The 19,218-nt window shown below is 37.9% G+C and overlaps 1 protein-coding gene across 1 annotated transcript in view; it reads left to right on the top strand.

Moving 5' to 3' along the window:
* LOC123519725 (AMP deaminase 2-like) overlaps window positions 1-19,218 on the top strand; it is a 226,816-nt gene that overhangs the window by 149,343 nt on the left and 58,255 nt on the right. Inside the window, exons 13-16 of the mRNA XM_045281229.1 lie at window positions 2,548-2,711; window positions 3,232-3,354; window positions 16,817-16,948; window positions 18,545-18,737. Coding sequence (XP_045137164.1) covers window positions 2,548-2,711; window positions 3,232-3,354; window positions 16,817-16,948; window positions 18,545-18,737 — 612 coding nt within the window. The remainder of the gene's footprint in view (window positions 1-2,547; window positions 2,712-3,231; window positions 3,355-16,816; window positions 16,949-18,544; window positions 18,738-19,218) is intronic.

Raw genomic sequence — 19,218 nt, 5'->3', positions numbered from 1 at the left:
AAGTTTCCAGTTTAGATTAAGAGTTAAGGGTAGACCGAGGATATTTAATGTAGAAGATGGGGACAGCTGAGTGTCATTGAAGAAGAGAGGACAATTGTCTGGAAGATTGTGTCGAGTTGATAGATGGAGGAATTGAGTTTTTGAGGCATTGAACACTACTAAGTTTTCTCTGTCCCAATCAGAAATCTTAGAAAGATCAGAAGTCAGGCGTTCTGTGGTGTCCTTGTGTGATCTGTTGACTTCCCGAAGGGTTGGTCATATCTGAAAAGATGTGGAAAAGTGTAGGGTGGTATCATCAGCATAGGAGTGGATAGGGCAAGAAGTTTGATTAAGATCATTAGTGAATAATAGAAAGAGAGTGAGTGACAGGATAGAATTCTCAGGAACATCACTGTTAATAGATTTAGTGAATAGTAGCTGTCTACCATTGCTGCAATAGAATGGTTGGAAAGGAAACTTGAAATAAAGTTGCAGAGAAAAGGATAGAAACCATAGGAGGGTATTTTTGAAATTAGAGCTTTATGCCAGACTCTATCAGAAGCTTTTGATATGTCTAATGCAGCAATAAAAGTTTCACTGAAATCTTTAAAAGAGGATGATCAAGACTCCGTAAGGAAAGCCAGAAGATCACCAATAAAGCAACTTTGACAGAAGACATTCTGGTGATCAAAGAGAAGATTGTGAAATAACAAGTGTTTGAGAATCTTCCTATGAATGATTAATTAAAAAAACTTTAGATAAGCAAGAAATTAAAGCTGTAGGGTGGTAGTTTGAGGAATTAAAACCTTTTTTAGGAACATGCTGAATATAGGCAAACTTCCAGCATAAAGGAAAGGTAGAAGTCAATAGACATAGTTGAAAGAGTTTGGCCAGGCAAGGTGTAAGCACAGAAGCACAGTTTTTGAGAACAATAAGAGGGACCTCATTAGGTCCATAAGCCTTCTAAGGAGGCCAAATGCCAAAGAGGACATAGAAAACATCATTATGAATAACTTTAATTCCAGGCAAGAAATAGTTAGAGGGAGGAGGAGAGGGGGGACAAGCCCAAAATCATCCAAAGTGGAGTTGTTAGCAAAGATTTGAGAGAAGAGTTCAACCTTAGAGACAGATGTGATGGCAGTTGTGCCACCAGGATGAATTAAAGGAAGGAAAGATAATGAAGTGAAGTTATTGGAGATGTTTTTGCCCAAATGCCAGAAGTCTCGAGGGAAGTTGGAGTTTGCAAGATTTTGATATTTTCTATTTATGAAGGAGTGTCTGGGAAGTTGAAGAACAGACTTGGCATGATTCTGGGCAGAAATATAAAGTGCATAAGATACAGATGATGGAAGGCGGAAGTACTTTTTGTGGTCAACCTCTCTATCATGTATAGCACACGAACAGGTTGTGTTAAATAAAAATTTAGAAGGTTTAGGTTGAGAAAAAGAATGAGGAATGTACATTTCCATGCCAGACACTAGCACCTCTGTTATGGGTTCAGCACACAAAGATGGGTCTCTGACACGGAAACAGTGATCATTCCACGGAAAATCAGCATTATACCTCCTTAGGTCCACCCAGCTGGCTGAGGCAAAATGCCAGAGGTACCTTGGGGGATCCTGAGGAGGAATTAGAGAAATAGGACAACATAAAAAAATGAGATTGTGATCAAAGGAGGCCAATGGAGATGATAGGGTAACAGCATAAGCAGAAGGATTAGAGGTAAGGAAAAGATCAAGAATGGTGTCTGTATCTCTAAGACAATTAGGAATACGAGTAGGGTGTTGCACCTGTTGCTCTAGGTCATGGAGGATAGCAAAGTTGAAGGCTAGTTCACCAGGATGGTCAGTGAAGAGAGTAGAAAGCCAAAGCTGGTGTTAAGCATTGAAATCTCCAAGGATGGAGATCTCCACGAAAGGATAGCAGGATAGAATGTCCTCCACTTTGAAAGTTAAATAGTCAAAGAATTTACTATAGTCAGAAGAGTTAGGGGAGAGATAGACAGCACTGATAAATTTAGTTCGAGAGTGACTATTTAGTCTAAGCCAGATGGTGCAAAACTTAGAAGACTCAAGAGCATGGGCAGAAGAACAAGTTAAGTCGTTGTGCACATAGTCACAACATCCAGATTTGGAATGAAACTAAGGATAGAAAAAGTAGGAGGGAACAGAAAAGGGGCTGCTATCAGTTGCCTTAGATAGCTGTGATTTGGTGAGGAAAAGATGAGGAGGTTTAATAGAGGAAAGGTTGTGTTCTACAGATTGAAAATTAGATCTAAGACTGTGAGTGTTTTAGAATTTAATGAAGAAAAAATTGAGGGAGATGTCAGGACATTTTGGGTTGCTACCTGAAGAGCAGTCCAGCCTGGGGACATTTCTGGTCCCCTCCCGAGAAGGGGACTCTGAGGCTGGATTAGGAGTTGCCACTATGCCATCAGTGGCATGCATGTTTTCCAGACACCACACAACAACACAGTTGATTAATGAATTTTGTTGTAATAGTACAACTATTTTATAAGCTGAAAAGAGTGGTGATGAGAATTAATGAACTTCTGACATGTTGCTACAGGAGGTGATGTCAGACCTGGAGGAAAGCAAGTACCAAAATGCAGAGCTGAGGCTGTCAGTGTATGGGAAGAGTGTTGATGAGTGGGACAAGTTAGCACGTTGGGCAGTGAAACATAATGTCCATTCAGAAAATGTACGGTGGCTGGTGCAAGTCCCACGCATCTAGTGAGTATTATCTAGACATAGAAGATTTGGAGTAGAGAATTGTTTAAGGTTTTTGCAGTAAAGACACACAGGAGTAGGTGCAGGGAAAAGGGAAACTGAAGGGCATTAACGTAGAGAAAGGAAAGTAGAGACAGATTTCAGGAGGTGAGAAAGATGTACGAACAGTTGGAGTAACTGTGAAAAAGCATCAGGGATGATTTGTTGGGAACAATGCTTATAGCCAGATTGATAATTTTCTTGATAATTGTTTTTTTTTATTTTTGTTTTTAAGTTTCCTGTGTCTTTTATTCTCTAGATTGAAATGTTTTTATATATGTTGCCATCCTCGAAAGCTAAATAATTTTTTCATCAAGATTCCTAGCATTATTTTTAGAAATGGTAAACAAACATTCTTCGTCTCTATCAAATGTTATAAAACTAATTCAGCATGAAACATTCCATGCCTAAAAGAATGCAGAGCAAGGTGGATTACCTGTTCCTTCCACTACAGTATTTTCACATCAGCAACTTTCCTTTACAGTGATATCTACAAAAACAACAACATTGTTGAAAATTTTGGTGTCCTCATTGACAACCTATTCCGTCCCTTGTTTGAGGTCACCATCAACCCCAGCAGCCATCCAGAACTTCATGCTTTCCTTCAGTAAGTTATAAAGTACAATATAAATATACATAGTAGTTCTTTGTGACATGGTACCTATCATCAACATTTCATTATAAATGGTATGATAAATCATTATACAATCATTAAGATTAATTCATCAAAAGAATAAGAGAAATGTGTGTTTAGTACAGACAAAAGAAATCAGTAATCACACATCACACAATCTTATTTCTGTATCTTGTCCTATTTCTCCAATTCCTCCCAAAGCGGAGGTGCCTCTGGCGTTTTGCCACTGCCTGTTGGAGGCACCTGAGAAGGTATTATGCTGATTTCCCTTGGAATGATTACTGTTTTCTTGTCAGAGACCCATCTCTGTGTGCCCAATGTATAACAGAGGTGATAGTGTCTGGCATGGAGGAGTACATTCCTCATTCTTTTTCTCATCCTAAACCTTCTAAACCATGGTTTAACACAGCCAGTTCTCATGCTATACATGTTAGAGAGGTTGCCCACTAAAGGTACCTGAGCCTTCCATCTCCTGAATCTCATGCTCTTTATATTTCTGCCCGAAATCATGCCAAATCTGTTCTTCAACTTGCCAAACACTCTTACACAAATAGCAAATGTCAAAATCTTTCAAACTCCAACTCCCCCTCATGACTTCTGGCATTTGGTCAAAAACATTTCCAATAACTTTACTTTTTCATCTTTCCCTTCTTTATTTTATCCTGATGGCACCACTGCCATCTCTTCTGTCTCTAAAGCTGAACTCTTCTCTCAAACCTTTGCTAACAATTCTACCTTGAATGATTCTGGGCTTGTTACTCCCTCTCCTCCTCCCTCTGAGTATTTCATGCCTACAATTAAAGTTCTTTGTAATGATGTTTTTCATGCCCTTTCTGGGCTAAACCCTCAGAAGGCTTATGGACCTCATGGGGTCCTTCCTATTGTTCTTAAAAACTGTGCTTCCATGTTTGCACCTTGCCCAGCCAAACTCTTTCAACTATGTCTATCGACTTCTACCTTTCCTTCTTGCTGGAAGTAGCCTACATTCAGCCTGTTCCTAAAAAGGGTGACTGTTCTAATCCCTCAAACTACTGTCCTATAGCTTTAATTTCTTGCTTGTCTAAAGTTTTTTAATCTATCCTGAATAGGAAGATTCTTAAACATCTGTCACATCACAATGTTCTATCTGATTGCCAGTATGGGTTTCATGAAGGTTGCTCTACTGGTGATCTGGCATTCCTTACCGAGTCTTGGTCATCCTCTTTTAGAGATTTCGGTGAAATTTTTACTGTCACATTAGAATTTTCAAAAGCTTTTGATAGAGTCTTGCACAAAACTTTAATTTCAAAACTGCCCTCCTGCAGTTTCTATCCTTCCCTCTGCAACTTTGTCTTAAGTTTCCTTTCCGACTGTTCTATTACAGCAGTGGTAGATGGCCAATATTCCTTTCCTAACTCTATTAACAGTGTTGTTCCTCAAGGTTCTGTGCTGTCACTCTCTTTCTGTTATTCATCAATAATTTTCTTAACCAAATCTCTTGCCCTATCAACCCCTACACTGATGATACCACCCTACATCTTTCCACGTCCTTTCAGAGACAACCAACCCTTCAGGAAGTCATCAGATCATGTAGGGATGCCACAGAACACTTAACTTCAGATCTTCCCTAAGATTTCAGATTGGGGAAAGTAAATTTAGTAGTGTTCAATGCCTCAAAAACTCAATTCCTCCATCTATCAATTCGACACAACCTTCCAGACAACTATCCCCTCTTCAATGATACTCAACTATCTCCCTCTTCTACACTGAATATCTTTGGTCTGCCCTTTACTCATAATCTTAACTGGAAACTTCACATTTCATCTCTTGCTAAAGCAGCTTCTATGAAGTTATGTGTTCTGCGGCGTCTCTGCCAGTTTTTCTCGTCCCTTAAACTTCTAACTCTACAAGGGCCTTATCTGTCCTTGTATTGAGTACTCTTTGCCTGTTTGGTGGTGTTCCACCCTCACTGTTAGGGTTGAATAGTCTCATGAACTCCCTTCCTCTGACTGACTGTTTTGAGCCTCTTTCTCACTGCTGAAATGTTGCATCTCTTTCTATCTTTTATTTATATTTCCATGCTAACTGCTCTACTGATCTTGCTAGCTACTTGCTAGCTGTGGTCTCACTGCACAAGCCTTTCTTCTTCCTCTCACCTCTATTCTGTCCAACTATCTAATGCAAGAGTTAACCAGTTTTCTCAATCATTTACACCTTTCTCCGATAAAATCTGGAACTCCCTACCTGCTTCTGTATTTCCATCTTCTTACGACTTGACTTCTTTTAAGAGGGAGGGTCAAGACATTTGTCCTGGGGTTTTGACTAATTCTTTCTAATCTTTCATGGAGACTGCAATTCCAGTGGGCTTTTTTTTTTTCTAATATTTCTTTTTGGGCCGTGGCAGTTCTTCCTACACACACACATATATATATATATATATATATATATATATATATATATATATATATATATATATATATATATATATATATATACATACACAGTAAGTCCTCGTTATACGGTACATATGCGTTCCTGAAAACCTTACCGCATATCGAATTTGCCATATACCGAACCCATTATAACATGTAATAATAAGGAATGCATTCCAGCACATTAAAAGTCACACCTACAGAAATGAAAATACATGAAAATAATAATAATAATAAAAAAAAAAAGTAAGTACTGCACAAAAGAAATTAACAGAAAATGTTTTTATTTACCTTTCAATTGCCATGTATTCTATCAGATGATGTCCTTCCCGAGGGTAAGGGACAGTAGGGATTTCAGCCCTTACTCATCTTCCACTGAGTGGGCAGACAAGGATAAGACGTCGTCGTCTGCACTGTCGGAAGCAGATGTGGAAGAGCCAACTGTAGCAGGGTCAGCACGTTTCAATGGTTTGAAGAAAGAGGATATTGAAGAAGGGCCAGCTGTAGAACTGTCAGCAGCAGATGTGGAAGGGCCAGCTGTAGCACGGTCAGCATGTGTGACAGGGACGGCATGTCTGACTGGCTTGAAGAACGAGTAGATGGAGGACTGTTTGGTTCATCTTGTTTTTTTCATCATAGATTTCTTGATGAATCTTGACACTTTTCTATACGTCATGAGCCACTTTGCTACTCCTGGCAGGATTTGCGTCACGTTCCTTCAGGGTTTCCAGAGCTTTTTCGATACCACCGAGACATTCTCTTAGAGTTTTCATGTCCAGGCCACGCACAGGTTCTTCTTCCTCGTCTCCCTCTTTTTCTGCCTCCTGTGATGCTTTGTCTAGCTCTATAAGTTCATCATTTGAGAGAGGTTCAGCATGGCTTTCCAAAAGATCATGAACATCATCATCTTCAATTTCATCGAAACCAGCCCTATGGCACAGATTTACTATGTCATTTCTGATTGCACCGATGTCGTCTTCAGTGAAGCCTGGGAAGTCATGCACGCATTCTGGCCATACTTTATTCCACGCCAAGTTCATGGTATACGTCTTCACTTCGTCCAAAGATGACTTGTTGTTATCTAAGGCGTGCTTGATGTTATGTGACTTAAACCATTCTCTGATAGTGGGCTTGCCAGGCCTATCTGTGCCCTTTATCAGTTGCTGCATGGTTTGCTGCTGGTAGTAGGCTTTAAGTTTTTGCCATGATTATTATGAATATATTTGTGCTTACAATGGACCCTTTAAAATTCTATTTATTCATCTAATTAGTAATGCATGTAAGTAATATGAATGCAGTAAAAAAAAAAAAGTGGGGGAGGGGAAGAGATAACAGGCTCTAAGGGAGGTTAAGTTAAAGTCAGTACTGTGAGTGGCGGGGAGGTGTGGCGTGCATGACGTCATCAGCCCTGCTCCCCCGCACTGGGGCCTCTCGGATGACATGAGCGGATACCGTATCTGTGAATTCTTCTTACCGTATATCGAATCGAGGGTAGTAATTTCCAAATACCATAACTGTGAATTTACCAGATAAAGAACTACTGTATAAAGAGGACTTACTGTATATGTATATATATATATATATATATATATATATATATATATATATATATATATATATATATATATATATATATATATATACAGGCAACCCCCGTTTAACGAAGGTTCACACAACGAAATTTCGCTACAACGAAAGTTTCATTTTACTACCATCTGCTCATTTAACGAATACCAAACTCGCTTTAACAAAGTTTTATCCAGGTAATTTTTTTCAAAGTTTGAAAGCCCTGCCATATCACGCAAGCCGACAAGCTTTTGAATACACTAGCAGCCACAAATACTAAGGCCTGCCTCAGGAGAAATTCTGGGACACCTGTAGAATCAAGATCAAGATCAAGATCAAGCCTCTCGTGGACAAAACGCACCACTCACTCCCATAACAGCGTCAGCAGCAGCTCGTCTTCACTCGCTCAATTTCCCACCAAAACACCTTGCAATGTGGCCTAGCATTCCTAAGAAGACCAGGAAGTCTCTTACTCTCGAAGTGAAGCTGGATATTATTCACAAACACGAGAGAGGCGAGAAAACTATAGCATTGCTGGCCACCATCCTGACTCCATCTACTGTCTCTACTATTTTCAAGTCAGCAGACTATTAAGAAGGCTGGTGAGACTGTATCTTCCTTGCAAGCTAAAAGAACCACCTGAACTCTTGACTCTACAATGGATAAAATAGAAAGCCTTGTGGAAATTTGGTACATAAGTTTTGTACGCGGTACAATGATGCGCCCTTTGTTTACATTCCACAGGTTGCCAGTTAGTGTCTTTCCCGTTTCATTCTCCCTCCCTTCATAAATTTAAGATCATCAACATTATAAAGCTACGTACATACATACATTAGTGTACATTATAATGACTTAAATTAAATTTAACTTCCTATATGTTAAACTTCATGATTTTTACTTTCATTAAACCTTTCACCATACTATGATGCACTCTCGCTTTGCTTACTCTCAGTGGAAGGTCAAGTCAGGGGTTAAACTTGTTATAATCGGTTTGCTTAACGAAATTTCACTTAACGAAGTGTTTTTTAGGAACGTAACCTCTTTGTTAAACGGGGGTTGCCTGTATATATATATATATATATATATATATATATATATATATATATATATATATATATATATATATATATATATATATACGGTAGTTCTTTATTTGGTAATTTCACAGTTACGGTATTTCGAAATTACTACCCTCGATTCGATATACGGTAAGAAAAATTCACAGATACGGTATCCGGGGTGCAGGGCTGATGACGTCATCCACACCACACCTCCCTGCCACTCACAGTACTGACTTTACCTTGACCACCCTTGGAGCCTATTATATCTTCCCCTCCCTCCCATTTTTTAACTGCATTACATATTATTTACATGCATTACTAATTGGATGAATAAATGGAATATTAAAGGGTCTAATGTAAGCACAAATATATTCATAATAATCATGGCAAACACTAAAAGCCTACTACCAGCGGCGAACCATGCAGCAACTGATAAAGGGCACAGATGGGTTTGCCTAGCCCACTATCAGTGAATGGTGAAAGTCGTATAACATCAAGCACGCCTTAGATAACATCAAGTCATCTTGGGACGAAGTGAAGACAACTACCATGAACTTGGCATGTAATAAAGTGTGGCCAGAATGCACGCATAGCTTCCCAGGCTTCGCTGAAGATGACATCAGTGCGATCAGAAATGACATAATAAATCTGTGCCATAGGGCTGGCTTATATGAAGTTGATGATGATGATGTTCAAGATGTTTTGGAAAGTCATACTAAATCTCTCTCAAATGATGAACTTATAGACCTAGACAAGGCATCACAGGAGGTAGAAAATGAGGGAGACGAGGAAGAAGAACCTGTGCGTGGCCTGGACATCAAAACTCTTACAGAATGTCTCGATGGTATCAAAAAAGCTCCGGAAACCCTGAAGGAACGTGACCCAAATCCTGCCACGAGTAGCAAAGTGGCTCATGACGTAGAGAAAAGTGTCAAGATTTATCAAGAAATCTATGATGAAAAAAACAAGATAAACCAAACAGTCCTCCATCTACTCGTTCTTTAAGCCAGTCAGACATGCCATCCCTCTCACACCTGCCGACATTGCTACAGCTGGCCCTTCCTCAGTATCCTCTTTCTTCAAACCACTGAAACTTGCCGACCCTGCTACAGCTGGCCCTTCCACATCTGCTTCCGACAGTGGAGACGACTATGTCTTATCCTTGTCTGCCCACTCAGCGGAAGATGAGTAAGGGCTGAAATCCCTACTATCCCTTAGCCTTGGGAAGGACATCATCTGATAGATTACATGGCCATAGAAAGGCAAATCAAAATATTTTCTGTTTATTTCTTTTGCACAGTACTTTACTTCTTTTTTTTTTATTATTATTATTATTTTCATGTATTTTCATTTCTGTAGGGGTGACTTTTGATGTGCTGGAACACATTCCCTATTATTACATGTTATAATGGGTTCGATATACGGTAAATTTGATATGCGGTTTTCAGGAATGCATATGTACTGTATAATGAGGACTTACTGTATATATATATATATATATATATATATATATATATATATATATATATATATATATATATATATATATATATATTACAGGCAACCTCTGTTTAACGAAGGTTCACACAACGGAATTTCGCTATAACGAAGGCTTCATTTTAATACCATCTGCTCGTTTAACGAACACCAAACTCGCTTTAACGAAGTTTTATCCAGGTAATTTATTTCCAAATTTGAAAGCCCCACTGTATCATGCAAGCTGACAGGCTTTTGAATACATCAGGAGCTGCTGGTACTAAGGCCTGCCTCAGGAGAAATCCTGAGACACCTATAGAATAAAGATCAAGATCAAGCCTCTCGTGGACAACACAGGCTCTGCCGATACAAAGGCCTGACTCAGAAGAAATTCTGTGTCACCTGTAGCATCAAGATCAAGATCAAGATCACACGCACCACTCACTGCCCAGTCAAAACATAACAGCGTCACCAGCAGCTCATCTTCTTTAGTTCAACTTACCACCAAAACACCCTGCAATGTGGCCTAACGTTCCTAAGAAGACCAGGAAGTGTCTTACTCTCGAAGTGAAGCTGAGTATTATTCACAGACAAAATAGAGGTCAGAAAACTAATAACATGTCTTCCCACCATGGCTTGACTCCATCTACTGTCTACTATTTTCAAGTCAAGATACTCTATTAAGAAGGCTATTGAGACCTCATCTTTCTTGCAAGCTAAAAGAACCACCAGAACTTGTGACGAAACAATGGATAAAATGGAAAGCCTTGTGGAAATGTGGTACATAAGTTTTGTATGCAGTACCATGATGCGCACTTTGTTTATATTCCACAGGTTGCCGGTTAGTGTATTTCCCGTTTCACTCTCCCTCCCTTCATAAAGTTAAGATCATCAACATTATAAAGTTACGTACATGCATACATTAGTGTACATTATAATGACTTAAATTAAACTACCTAAATGTTTAACTTCATAATTTTTACTTTCATTAAACCTTTTACTGTACTATGATGCACTCTCACTTTGCTTACTCTCAATGGAAGTTCAAATCAGGGGTTATACTTGTTATAATCGGTTCGCTTAACGAAGTTTCGCTTAACGAAGTGTTTTTAGAACGTAACCCTTCGTTAAACGGGGTTGCCTGTATATATATATATATATATATATATATATATATATATATATATATATATATATATATATATATATATATATTGTTACGAACCGCCGCCCACACAGCACAGTAGGGCCACCCATACCAGCAACCACTGGGCAAGGCAGGGCACCCAGAGGTTTTTACTTCAGCTTCCAATGCCACAACAGCAACTCACTTACTCTCTCGGCAGATCAGGACAGCATTCAGGACGGGGCGGCACAGGGATAAGTTGATGAGGATCCGTGACTTGCGAGGAAGCGAGGTACTTACTTAGGCAGACTTGCTCACTCAGAAAGGCAGGACTGGCAGGAAACACTTGGTACAGCTTTTTACAATTACTTTGGTAGTAACACAGTACAACAGGGAAGTACAGGGTAGTACACAGTGCGAATGCGGGCCACAAGAACGGAGAACAGAGCAAGACAGAGACAACGGGCAAGAGACAACAGTGGCAACTACTTCCTCAAGCTGGCGGGCACAGGATCACTGGAGGACCAGACCGTCCTCACGCAGTATCAGGAGAACTGGGTAGACGCTGAGAGCGGGAACTGGCCAGCAGCAAGTAACCAGGTCCAGAGCAGAGCAGGGAAGAGAGCGGGGAGAGACTGCTTGCGGGTGGGACTGACTGAGCACCCTTCACTAGCTGGGGCAGCTTAAATACCCACCTCTCCTTTTTGCAACACTGTGATTGGCTCGCCTCTGGGCCAATCACTATGGTTTTATCCACTTGCTTGGCCATTACTTCCAGTTCCCCACCTCCTGTCTCTCGACAATACCACCTCACTCCTGCAAGTAGTTGCCACTGGCCCCCACATCCCCGCTGTCGCAACAATATTTATATATATACAGTAAGTCCTCATTATACGGTACATATGTGTTCCTGAAAACCACACTGCAAATCGAAATTAACATATACCGAACTCATTATAACATGTAATAATTGGGAATGCGTTCCAGCACGTCAAAAGTCACCCCTACAGAAATTAAAATACATGAAAATAGTCATGAAAAAAAAGAAAAGAAATGTAAAGTACTGCAACATAGAAGTCAACAGAAAATGTTTTTATTTACCTTTCACTCGTCATGTATTCTATCAGATGATGTCCCTCCCGAGGCTAAGGGACAGTAGGGATTTCAGCCCTTACTCATCTTCAGCTGAGTGGGCAGACAAGGATAAGACGTCATCATCTGCACTGTCGGAAGCATATGTGGAAGGGCCAACTGTAGCAGGGTCAGCATGTTTCAGTGGTTTGAAGAAAGAAGATATGGAGGAAGAGCTAGGTGTAGAACCGTCGGCAGTGGATGCGGAAGGGCCAGCTGTAGCAGGGTCGACAGGTGTGACAGGGACGACATGTCTTACTGGCTTGAAGAACGAGTAGATGGAGGACTGTTTGTTTTTTCTTGTTTTTCATCATAGATTTCTTGATAAATCCTGACACTTTTCTCTACTTCATGCTACAGTGCTTACTCCAATTTTGCGAGAAATTGTGAGTCGCAAATTTGGAAATCGCAAAATTGGAAGTATTATTCCTATGGGAAAAATTGAATATGGTGGACCCTTTGTCCATGGTCACCTATTTTTTTAATATTTTCCTAATATTTTGCCCATATTTATATCACATATATTGAGCCAGGTATCTTTCCATATGAATGATCACAGTGTTTGTACAATGGCTACGAGAATAAAAAATCTGTCCACCATACGTTTTTACAGCTTTTTCAATTTTTTCACTGTTTTTAAACACCATTCTCACAGTTGATTCTCCCACACCAAACTCTCTGGAAATATCAGTTCCTTTTTCCATCCCTTTTCATTTTAATCATCTTCATCTTCTGCTCCAAAGTTAGCCTAATGTTTTTCTTGGTTGGTGGCACCATGCCGCACAAAATTGAGCTCAAGGATTCCTCCAAATTTGCAGAGAGAACTCTGTGGAGGTGTATGTAAACAAATGGAAGGCGGTAGGGAGTGTGGCAGTGTTGCCAAATGAGCTTCGTTGAATTACCGCCAGATTTTTATGAAAACTAGCCAAAAACCATCAAACTATGATAAATATAATATAAATATGATAATAATATAGTATAATGGGATAAATATGAATAAATTAATAAAATATTGCCTATATAATACAGTAATATATAATTTGCGGGAACGCTCTCTCTCCCGCCACCACTTGCAATACTGGGAGAAAGGAGCAATATGGGGAAATTTTATAAATGGCAATTATTGGTCCTGGATTGCAAAATTGGCGTATCGCAAAATTTGAACTCACAAAATTGGAGTAAGTACTGTATTTTGCTACTCCTGGCAGGATTTGGGTCACGTTACTTCAGGGTTTCCAGAGCTTTTTCGATACCACCGAGACATTCTGTAAAAGTTTTGATGTCCAGGCCATGGATAGGTTCTTCTTCCTCCTCTCCCTCTTTTTCTGCCTTCTGTGATGCCTTGTTTATCTCTATAAGTTCATTTGAGAGAGGTTCAGCATTGCTTTTCTAAAAGATCTTGAACATCATCATCAACTTCATCAAAGCTAGCCCTATGGCACAGATTTACTATGTCATTTCTGATCGCACCGATGTCGTCTTCAGTGAAGCCTGGGAAGTCATGCGCACGTTCTGGGCATACTTTATTCCATGCCAAGTTCATGGTAGCAGGCCCATCTGTGCCTTTTATCACTTGCTGCATGGTTTGCTGCTGGTAGTAGGCTTTATGTTTGCCACAATTATTATGAATATAATTGTGCTTACAATGGACCCTTTAATATTCCATTTATTCATCTAATTAGTAATGCATGTAAGTAATATGTAATACAGTTAAAGAAAAGGGGGGAGGGGAAGAGATGACAGGCTCCAAGGGTGGTCAAGTTAAAGTCAGTACTGTGAGTGGCGGGGAGGTGTGGCGTGGGTGATGTCATCAGCCCTGCTCCCCGCGCTGGGCCCTCTCGGATGACATGAGCGGATACCATATCTGTGAATTTTCTTATCGTATATCGAATCGAGGGTAGTAATTTCCAAGTACCATAACTGTGAAATTACCGGATAAAGAACCATGGTATAACGAGGACTTACTGTATATATATATATATATATATATATATATATATATATATATATATATATATATATATATATATATATATATATATATATATATATATATATATATATATATATATATATATATATATATATATATATATATATATATATATATATATATATATATATATATATATATATATATATATATATATATATATATATATATATATATATATATATATATATATATATATATATATATATATATATATATATATATATATATATATATATATATATATATATATATATATATATATATATATATATATATATATATATATATATATATATATATATATATATATATATATATATATATATATATATATATATACAGTAATTCCTTGTTATACGATAGTTCTTTATCTGGTATATATATATATATATATATATATATATATATATATATATATATATATATATATATATATATATATATATATATATATGGGGAAGGAAACTATTCCTATGAAAGGATATACATGTAGCTTGTGTTTATTATACCATGTTCCTTGATAAAAACAAGTGAATTACACCAGACTTCAACCTTATCTATTTTTTTGCCTTTATATTATTGTTTAGTATTATTCATTGTTGATATAGTTTCTAAACATAACCAAAGTATGGTATATCTTTTATCTTGATCTTTCTCTCAGTACATTTTCTTATCAATTTCTGCCCTAACATTTCTTGAGCCATGAATATTAACCCCTTCAACATAATGACGTGTATTTTGGATCATCAGGACACTCTCGTGATATATCTGATGACATACATATTGTGTCATTGCTGCTTTCTGCTAAGATAGTGTGTTTTCTTTCCCAGATACTGTATAAGATCTCTCAAAGTGTAGGTTGTATATGGTACGATGGCATGCTTGATTTTGATTATTACAAAGTGTATGACTCTGTTATATCAGGATAAGTACTATTGCGCCACACTGGAAATAATTACTTTACTTAAAAAATTTTTTCTTTATGGTACCAATAGATTAGTTTACCTTGAAAATTAACATTTTCTCGTTTGGTATCATCAGAAAATGGCCCTGAGAAGGCAGACTACATTAATACTCCGCTTAATGAACATTCGTTTAACGAATTTCCGGTTTAATGTTCTATACAAAGTTAGACCAAAAAGTCCGCACAAGGTACAACCACGTCTGTTTTAGCAAATTTTCTGGGTTTGAATTTGTTAGGTGAGGGATCGAATGCGGCAGCTTCGCTTTGATTGGCTTGCTCCCCGCCTCTGCCTCTAGTGCTCCTGGAGCTGGATCCAAGATTCTTTAACAACGTCAGAGCAACCTCCTTCTGCGAAATGGCTTCCATGAACGCTTGGAGGGAAGGTGACGAGATTGCTATCAGGTTGTTCTGAGGTTGCTGAGAACACCACCTCTGGAGGTGGTGTTACTGTCTTATATATGCATTTATGTTCACAAAACAACATTTCTATTAGCTTTTTACAAACCTTGCCCCCAAGAAAGGATTGTTTTGTAATGCATAAAGTGAAATCTTATATGGAATACCAAAAAATAAAGCAGAGATCAGATCGGCCACAGACGAAGTGGAGACTCACGGCGACTCAGCCGCTTCTTCTTCTTCTTGTGACCCTTTTAGTCTGCGTGTTGTCTTTCACCATGATATTAAATTTATGTTTCCACTCCTCTATTGCCTGCTATAATGGATATTAATCATATCTAAGTATTCATATATGTTCATGCCATGAGGATAACCTTGACTCTGGCTCTGAGTGACAGTGAATTACTAATGAAATACCACGGTATTTCATTATTAATTCACTATCACTCAGTGCCACAGAGTCGAAGTTGTCCTCATGGCATGTGCGTATATGAATACTAAGATATGATTTCCATTATAGCAGGCAATAGAGGAGTGGAAACATAAATTAAATATCGTGGTGAAAGACAACATGCACGCTAAAAGGGTCACAAGAAGAAGAAGAAGCAGCCGAGTCGTCGTTAGTCTCCGCTTTGTCTGTGGCTGATGTTATCTCTGGTTTAATTTTTGGTATTCCATGTAAGATTTCACTTTATGCATTACAAAACAATCCTTTCTTAGGGGCAAGCTAATAGAAAAAAATATAATTTTTTTTTCAACCCGTGTGGTATGTTGGGGACCAGCCCAGAACACATTACCCCTATTTCCATTATTTCCTATGGGAAAATTACGTCCGCTTAATGAATTTCCGCTCTACGAACAGCTTTGACATCCCCTATCCTGTTCGTTAAGCGGAGTATTCCTGTATATATTTTTTCTAAAATTTGCGTGGGTTTATTTTTTATTGTACATACCTGTTATGGAAAACTACTTAACATTATCATTATTTACATAGTGGAGAGAGAGAGAAAGAGAGAGAGAGAGAGAGAGAGAGAGAGAGAGAGAGAGAGAGAGAGAGAGAGAGAGAGAGAGAGAGAGAGAGAGAGAGAGAGAGAGAGGCCGGATATGAAGCCAGGAGCCACTTTCTACTGTCCAGAGTGAAGAGGTTGATAAAAATTACCTAAATCATTGTGAATTTGTGTGATTTCAGGATTTGAAAAAGGATTTGGTAACTGTGTTTGTATTCCTATGGGAGATACTTTCATATTTTGGCAGGAACAAGCCTCACAGATCTCACTTTTGATTTGCCTGTCATTTTTTGCCCCACAGGTACTTGATTGGGTTTGACAGTGTAGATGATGAGAGCAAACCTGAAACATCAGTACTAGACAAGGATACACCACCACCTCAGCTCTGGACAGACACAGAGAATCCTCCATATGCCTACTACCTCTACTATATGTGAGTTTTTAGCTTCTCTTCTTAAGCCTTTATAAATGAAGATGTGAATGTTGCCATTATCAGGTGCCAGTGCAGTATATGATAACACCAGTGAATGCATCTTTTTAATGTTTTGTTTGGCTCTTATATGAGTGATCCTGGATTCTGCCCAAATTCTACTAGGAGGTACCTACTGTATAATGACTTAAGGATTGTATCACTTTACTACTCATTGCTGTTTCCACAATTCATGTTGACCTACATCTGGCTAGTACGGTGGTAATGTACTGGCCTGGCATTGCTAAGATTGACAGATTGAGTCTCACTCAGGCTTGTGAGTTTAAGCTGTTTACTAGGAGGTTACTGCTGTGCTTAGAGTGCCACAATGGGAGTTTGCTTCACCTGGCTGATGTTCTGGAGAGTATCAAATGTGATGTATACTGGAACTAAAACCAATGAACTTCAATTTTACCAGATTGAGAAACTCACATGCCTAACTTACTTTCTTTTTGAGAGAGAGAGAGAGAGAGAGAGAGAGAGAGAGAGAAATGCATAGCAATCATGGATTTTATTTTCCATACGTCCAAGTCCAATAGAGGGGGAATATTTGAGACATAGTAATGCTTTTACTTATTGATAACAAGTTTCCAGTATTATGAATAGTTTTTAATCAGCAAAACTCCAGAAGCATTGTATAAGGTATAGGTGCAAGGAAGTCAGAATGATAGCCTGAGAACTGGTGCATATGGGTAACTTTTTCATGTACATGACTTGAACCAGCTAATTAAGTAAGATTTTCATGTTATTTATTTTTTATTTTAGTTCTTTGATTGTTTAATTATATATTATGCCAGTTTATAATAAATGTTGTGACCTGGTCATTATAAGGCATATGAAAATTTGACTAATTTTGATCAGAAATAAGAAAAAGTTTATTTAGCAATGTTGTGATCTGATCATCTTATGACATTTGAAAATGTAACAAGTTTTTTTTATCAGAAATAAGAAAAGTTAATATATCAATAATAAGAATTTCATAGACCAACTGCATCATGTCAGTAAATTAAGCTTTTGTCTATTTTTTATTCATAATGATTTTTAATTCTAATAATGTTTTGATGGTTACCTAATCTCTCTGCTTAATCTGGATGTATTTTTTTTTTTTTTTTTTTTTTTTTTGTCAGTTAGTGCTCCTTTAGTTTTTATTTTAATGTCTTTAAGAGGAGAGAATTAGCTAAGGGCAACAAATGTGACTAAGCAAAAAAGCCCTCTTAGATACCAGTTCCTGAACAGAGCTGTGAGAGTTAGCCAGAAAGATGAGATAAATGACTAGAAATCTCCATCTTAAATTAGTTTAGGCCATAGATAGCTGGAAAAACAGAGGCAGGTAGGAGGTTCCAGAGTTTTCCATACTTTTAAAAGAAAACTTATTTTTACTGATCTGAATTGTGATAAGTTATAAAAATTCTACTTCTGTTCTTTAAGCATATTGTTTTCTTATTCATAAATACTTTGAATATGAAGATTCTTTAGAAATTTAAACAGCTTTTTTTGCACATTATCTTATTTAAAAATATCATGTAATGAAGATTTTTAATTGGAAGCACATCTCCTTAGGTATGCCAACATCTGCACCCTGAACCAGCTGCGTGCTGAAAGGGGAATGAATACCTTTGTCCTACGGCCACATTGTGGGGAGGCTGGCTCCATTCAACACCTGGTGACTGGCTTCCTTTTAGCAGAAAACATATCACATGGCCTGCTTCTCCGCAAAGCTCCCGTCCTCCAGTTCCTATATTATTTGGCTCAGGTATGTATGTAGCATTTTTCTTCTGACAATTTTTCTTTTAGTATATTTATTAAGGCTATCATGATCATAGAAAATGTAGCCATTCCTTTACCTTCCATTAAACATTTAACATTAAGAAATTAAGGACTTTGCAGGTGTTTCATTAGGATCAAGTTTGTGAAAAATAAGTTAAAATCTTGTGTTGTGCACAAGATCTAATTTGCCTATACAGACAACCCCTGCTTAACGAATGGGTTATGTTTCTGAATAAACGTTCGTTGCGTGAATTTTCGTTAAGCGAACTAATTCTAACAAGTTTGACCCCTGACTTGAACTTCCATTGAGAGTAAACAAAGCAAGAATGCATCATAGTACAGTAAAAGGTTTAATGAAAGTAAAAATTATGAAGTTAAACCTTTAAGCAGTTTAATTTAAGACTAAGTCATTATAATGTACACTAATGTATAATGTTGATAATCTTAAATTAGTGAAGGAAGGGAGA

The sequence above is a fragment of the Portunus trituberculatus genome, chromosome 46, assembly GCF_017591435.1.
Source record: "Portunus trituberculatus isolate SZX2019 chromosome 46, ASM1759143v1, whole genome shotgun sequence".
Taxonomy (NCBI): domain Eukaryota; kingdom Metazoa; phylum Arthropoda; class Malacostraca; order Decapoda; family Portunidae; genus Portunus; species Portunus trituberculatus.
The sequence above is the reverse complement of the archived record's forward strand: the minus strand, read 5'-3'. Positions and strand labels throughout refer to the sequence as shown.